The sequence below is a fragment of the Bos taurus genome, chromosome 4 (genome assembly GCF_002263795.3).
Source record: "Bos taurus isolate L1 Dominette 01449 registration number 42190680 breed Hereford chromosome 4, ARS-UCD2.0, whole genome shotgun sequence".
NCBI classification, from domain to species: Eukaryota; Metazoa; Chordata; class Mammalia; order Artiodactyla; family Bovidae; genus Bos; species Bos taurus.
The window spans coordinates 107,305,521-107,312,333 of record NC_037331.1 but is presented as its reverse complement, the minus strand read 5'-3'; the positions used below and the strand labels follow the sequence as shown (position 1 = coordinate 107,312,333).

The 6,813-nt window shown below is 42.5% G+C and overlaps 1 protein-coding gene across 1 annotated transcript; it reads right to left on the bottom strand.

Moving 5' to 3' along the window:
* Positions 1–5,834: 5,834 nt before the first annotated feature.
* Positions 5,835–6,813, bottom strand: OR2A14 (olfactory receptor family 2 subfamily A member 14). The gene has a single exon (XM_024990941.2). The coding sequence runs from the start codon at positions 6,765–6,767 to the stop codon at positions 5,835–5,837; it is 933 nt and encodes a 310-aa protein (XP_024846709.1). The 5' UTR covers positions 6,768–6,813.

Genomic DNA, 6,813 nt, shown 5'->3' with positions numbered 1-6,813 from the left:
CTGTTAGAAGTGAAGTGAAAGTTGCTCAGTCTTGTCTGTCTCTTTGTGACCCCATGGATTATATAGTCCATGGAATTCTCCAGGCCAGAATACTGGAGTGGGTAGCCTTTTCTTCTCCAGAGGATCTTCCCAACCCAGGGATTGAACCCAGGTCTCCTGCATTGCAGGCAGATTCTTTACCAACTGAGCTATGAGTGTTAGAGGCTCACCTGATTGGGTCAGTTCAGTTAAGTTCAGTTCAGTCACTCAGTCACGTCTGACTCTTTGCGACCTGATGGCCTGCAGCACGCCAGGCTTCCCTGTCCATCACCAACTCCTGGAGCCTACTCAAACTCATGCCCATTGAGTTGGTGATGCCATCCAACCATCTCATCTTCAGTTGTCCCCTTCTCTTCCTGCCTTCAATCTTTCCTAGCATTAGGGTCTTTTCCAGTGAGTCAGTTCTTCGCATCAGGTGGCCAAAATATTGGAGTTACAGCTTCAACATCAGTTCTTCCAATGAATATTCAAGACTGATTTCCTTTAGGATCGACTGGTTTGATCTCCTTGCAGTCCAAGGGACTCACAAGAGTCTTCTCTAACACTACAGTTCAAAAGCATCAATTCTTTGGCACTCAGCTTTCTTTATGGTCCAACTCTCACATCCATACATGACCACTGGAAAAACCATAGCCTTGACTAGATGGACCTTTGTTGGCAAAGTAATGTCTCTGCTTTTTAACATGCTGTCTAGGTTGATCATAACTTCTCTTTCAAGGAGCAAGCATCTTTTAATTTTATGGCTGCACTCACCATCTGCCATGATTTTGGAGCCCCCCAAAATAAAATCTGTCACTCTTTCCATTGTTTCCCCATCTATTCACTATGAAGTGATAGGACCAGATGCCATGATCTTAGTTTTCTGAATGTTGAATTTTAAGCCAATTTTTCACTCTCCTCTTTCACTTTCATCAAGAGGCTCTTTAGTTCTTCACCTTCTGCCATAAGTTCTTCATTTTCTGCCTGACTGGGGCAGGCCCCAGGATAACTTCCATTTTTTGTTGTTTAGTCACTAAGTTGTATTTGACTGTCAGTGCTAAAAGATAGCCTCCATGCTTCACATCAATCGATTTGTAAAATCCCTTCTCAGCAGTACCCAGATTAGTGCTTGATTGTTAATCAAGGAAAACCAGATATCTCAGGGAATTTAGTGCTTTTCTGTGTATGAGAAGATGGAAGCTGGGCTTACTGAAATAATTTCTTTCATATGCACCTAATCTATCTGGGGCCACTATCCTGTTTTCACATCCTGAACTTCCTTTCCTCAGGGCTCACTGTAGGGAGGGGCTACAGTCTGATGGCTGTTATAAAGCAGGTGTTGTTCTTCCTTTTGGGTTTCCTCCCTGGGCTCAGAAACTCACATTTGAAGGCCCCAAATCGCTGATGACTGTGACATTCTTGTTTACCAATATGGCAGGAAATATTTCATTTCACAATGCCAAACATTTGGAGGAATGAGTGTAGGATAAGAGTAACCTCAAAGGAACATTCATATCCTATAAAGTCATGATACACATTTTCACATTTTTGTACTATTTTGACTATTTTTCCCCCTTTGAGCTTATAAGTTTATGCAAAATTATTTGGCATAGAATTGAGCTGATGGTTAGCTAAATAAAGTTCTTCTTCAGGCCAGCCATTTTCCATTGGTATTAGATTCTGAGGTGGCTTTAACCTAATCTCCCAATACATTTGATCATCAGTATCAATATCAATGACTACCTATTTATATAAGGTAGTCAAATCTTTGCGATTTCCCTGGTGGTTCAGTTGGTAAAGAATCTCCCTGCAATGCATGAGACTCAGGTTCGATCCCTGGGTGGGGAAGATCCCCTGGAGAAGGAAATAGCAACCCACTCCAGTATTCTTGCTTGAAAAAATCCCATGGACAGAGGAGCCTGGTGGGATACAGTCCATGGGGTCACAAAGAGCCAGACACGTCTGAGTATCTGAGCATATATATATTTGAATCTTAGTAATCAGCCAATGCTAAACCATATTACTGTCATGGTACAATTCAGTTTTCATTTCAGAACCTATCAGTAACAATCAGAGGTCTTTGCCTCTCCAACAGATCTGGCACTTGTCCATATACCAGATTAGCATTATGGACAAGTGTCATTACAGTTAGCCATGACTCACTTATTTCTGGGTTCCAAGTCAGTAGGGGACAAAGCCAGTTACCCTATCTCAATTTAGAGGCTTGTACTAAAGCTAGCTTCTTTTGTAGGCTGTTATATAGTGGGGCCTGCTTCTCTGCCTGTCCCACCATGAGGAGGAGGACACAGTGATATTCAGACTAACTGTACTACAGGTATGTCTTCTTCTGATCTACTCTTCACAGTTGAGCATGCACTCGTTATGCTTCAGTGAAAATTACAAACACTGCCAGAGGAACTAAGTTCCAAGGTCTGTAAGATCCCCATAACTGTGTTCCTTTGGCTCCAGCAGCTAGAATGGAAGGGCTTTGTCTCATGGTTACTTTAGTCTCCATCTGGATCAAAACTGTCAAGAGGTCTTGAGTAAGGGCTGAGTGCTAGCAGTATCCAGCTATATTTGCTGAGTCTGTCTCATCCATTTCACTAAGGTCTCATTCTATTTCCAGGCTGACTCTTATCCCTTACTTTTTTCCTAGAAGAGAATTCCCTCTAATCTTCTCATTCTAGTTAAAAATATATGTATTTTTTTCAACTGGCTGTCACACCTCATTAAAAGTGAATTCAGCATGTTCAATGATGCCTAGATGGCCACCTTTCTCTTTTAAAGCCATTCTTTGGTTTTGTGGGACAATCCACCATGCTGTGGTTATCATTGTGTATTAATAACATGAGTGCAGTTACAAGTATGTTTTGCTACCCCCAAATATTGGGTCCTCCATATAGGGCTTGCTAGCCTACCTAAATGTAATTTAGTCTGAACATGCTTCAAGGCCTTCAAAAATTTTCCTCTTTTCAGGGTGGGGCTATTTCTCAAGAAATTCACACCTGCCATGTGAAGTCTATAGTTTATTCCTGTTGGAAGCCCATTGTCTCTCCTCTTCTGTTTTAACAGCTTTCCATCCACAAAAATGGAGGTGATGAGTATCTGTGCATAGTATACCGTGGTCTGCTAGGAATGAAACTAATATACTTTGTCCACTATAACCAAGGACCTTTCTAAGCATTTGATCATCAAGGTTTATAGTTAACACAGTGATTGATCAGCTGAAAATTGTGTTACATGGTCTAACGGCCACAAGGAGAATGGGTCTCAGAAATTTTCTTCCCAGTGAAATCTTTTCTAATAGAAGCAACCTGAAGAATGAGAATCAAAAGTTACTGCTACACAACTAGAGTTCCATTCAGTCACCAACAATGGATCCAGTTTATCATCATATCACAAGACCAACATCTTATCTCAAATCATAAGACCAGCCAGTACAATGGTGCTCATGGATTGCATGCTTCCATCTGACCTTGTTAAATTCCAAAAGTAGGGTTGGTGTTGGCAAACATATGACTTCCCATTTTTGTGCATCTGGCATAATTGTGTTAAGAGACAACATCACCCTCCAGCTGTGAGCCTCTCTCTTAAAAAACATACAACCTAAATGGTGCAAGCTCTGTTTTATGTGGGGACATTTCTGAGGACTATAGCCTGAGGAAGGCAATCTGTCAGACAACTCCAAAAATGTTGTCATCAACTAGCCACAAGCCCTACAGCTGGTGGTGCGTCCTGAGGGCAGCTCAGGATGGAGAAGAACAAGATACTGGCTCTAGATACTTCAGATGCAAAACCAAGGGATGATTACAATGAGCCCAGACTCTTGCATCTTCTTATATGAAGAAAAGCACTACAGTCATTAACTTAAAATGTTTTCTTTTGGATAAAATTTTTTTTTATTTTGCCTTATAGATCAGAGATTCATCATTTCATGAGCATGAAGTTTGCAACTGAAAACTATTCTTTCTTTTTTCAGATAACTTCATATATTTCTTCTTTAATATATGTTTTAAGTAAGACAAATGCAAGTCAGAAATGTCCAGTTCTTTTTGTGAGAAGATAGCGAAAGATATTTCAAATCAAATTGCAGATCAATTTGTCAGGGGAATATTTTAATACCAGGGAATTGTTAAAAACTGAGAGAAAAACTGCACTTAGTTGTATGCAATTCAGAAATGGGGATGTTGATTTTCAAACCGAGGAAAACCAAGAAAGCAACAAGAAAACAATAAAGCATACTACTGTATAGCACTTGTTATTTCAAGAAAGAAGAGAGGCCAGAAAGACTTAAAATGAGATTACTGAAAGTAAGATAGCGTGGGTTCAAAATATTAGAGAATTCTTGCCTTGAGAATTCTCCTGTGCATTCAGTCTACCTGATTTCCTTCTTTACATGGTTAAGATTTATCTATTATAAGAACTCCAACTTATTCATATAAACCGCTTACTTCAGGGTTTCCTGCAGAAATGCCAATAAAGGCAGTAGTTTAACCTTCCTCCTTATGCTGTCTTCTGCCTCCTGACCACCAGCTGTGTCCCCCATGTGACCCCACATGGTGGGCCATGTCTCCTGTCCCCGACCTAAATGTATAATAAACCTTGCTTTTGTCTAAGCCTTTCCTTTGTCCCCTCCTGTGATCAGACTAACATTTTCAAAAAGTACATGGTCTGTAATTTGTATTTCTTTTTTTTTTCAATCATGACTTTGACAAGTAGAATAATTAATTTTCAAAAAATCCAATATTTACCAATTTTTCAAATTTTATGTCTTGTACTTTTTGGATCATCTCTAAGAACCTATGCCTATCCAGGGTCATGAATAGTTATCTATTTTATTTTCTAAGGTCTATATAGCCTCTGATTATATGTTTAGGTCTATTGTTGTTGTTTTTCAGTGGCTAAGTCATGTCTGACTCTATGCAAACCCATGAACTGCAACACACCAGGCTTCCCTGTCCATCACCAACTCCCAGAGCTTGCTCAAACCCATGTCCATTGAGTCAATGATGCCATCCAACCATCTCATTCTCTGTAACCCCCTCCTCCTCCTGCCTTCAATCTTTCCCAGCATCAGGGTGTTTTCTAGTGAGTCAGCTCTTCACATCAGGTGGCCAGAGTATTGGAGCTTCAGCTTTAGCATCAGTCCTCCCAATGAATATTCAAGGTTGATTTCTTTATAATTGACTGGTTTGATCTCCTTGCTGTCCAGGGGACTCCCAAGAGTCTTCTCTAGCACCACAATTCAGAAGCGCCAATTAGGTCTATAAGTAAGTAAGTAAATGAAAGTCATTCAGTCATGTCTGACTCTTTGCAACCCCATGGAATATATAGTCCGTGGACTTCTCCAGGCCAGAATACTGGAGTGGGTAGGCTTTCACTTCTCCAGGAGATCTTCCCAACCCAGGGATCAAACCCAGGTCTTCCACATTGCAGGCAGATTTACCAGCTGAGCCACAAGGGAAGTCCAGTTAGATCTATAATATGCTATAATATTGTAGCATTACAGCTAAAGGCAAAAAATGCCCCTACCATATTTCAGGGGCTTAACAGGTGGCGCTAGTGGTAAAGAACCCACCTGCCAAAGCAGGAGACATAAGAGACGGGTTTGATCCCTGAATTGGGAAGATCCCCTGAAGGAAGTCATTGCAACCCATTCCAGTATTCTTGCCTGGAGAATCTCATGGACAGAGGAGCCTGGCGGACTATAGTCCATAGGGTTGCACAGAGTCAGACACAACTAAAGCAACTTAGTGTGCATTCACCATACTTCAGAGAGAACAAAGTTCCTCCTGCATGTTGCCCTTTGATATTCTTCACATTAGCCTGTCCTTCCACAGCACTCTCCTAAAGGCAGCTTTGACCTCTTTGCTCCTCAAGCTGTAGATCAGCGGGTTCAGCATGGGGTTGAAAAGACTGTAGAACAGGGAAAGGACCTTCTGCTGCTCCTCAGGGTGGCGGGACTTGGGGGCCATGTACATGATGATGGCACTGCCAAAGAAGAGCCCAACCACGCAGAGGTGGGAGGAGCAGGTGGAGAAGGCCTTCCTGCGGCCCTCAGGGGACTGGATCCTCAGGATGGCGGCCAGGATGCGCACATAGGAGCCCAGCACCAGGCAGAGGGGCCCCAGTAAGATAAAAACACAGGCCAAAAAGATGACAACTTGGTTGAGCCAGGTGTCAGCACAGGCCAGCTTGAGGACAGACAGGATTTCACAGAAGAAGTGGTTGATTTCATGAGGCCCACAGAAGGGCAGCCTCAGAAAGAGAACTAAGTGGACCAGGGCCAAGAGGAAGCTTAACACCCAGGATGTGATGGCCAAGACAGTGCACACTCTCCAGCTCATGGTGATAACATAATGGAGGGGGTGGCAGATGGCCACATACCTGTCATAGGACATCACCACCAAAATCAAGCACTCTGTGTGAGCAAAAGCTAGATACAGAAATGTCTGCATAATGCAGGGAACAAAAGAGATGGTTCTTTTCTGACTCACAAGATTTGCCAGCATCTTGGGGACATTGTTGGAGGCATAGGATATGTCGATGATGGCCAAGTGTGAGAGAAAGAAGTACATGGGGGTGTGCAGTCTTGAGTCTAAGCAGATAAGCCCCAGGATGACTCCATTCCCCAGAAGGGTGAGGGTGTAGAAGAGAGAGAAAAGCCCAAAGAGGAAAAACTCCAGTGCTGAATCGACCTGGAATCCCAGGAGGGTGACTTCTGTGATCCATGTCTGATTGCCTCCCATGCTCCTGGGTAGAGACAGAGAAGCCGCCCTCTGGGACAGGAAGGTC

Excerpts from the sequence above, each read along its gene's own strand:
- OR2A14 (XM_024990941.2), bottom strand. The coding sequence starts at position 6,767 with ATGGGAGGCAATCAGACATGGATCACAGAAGTCACCCTCCTGGGATTC.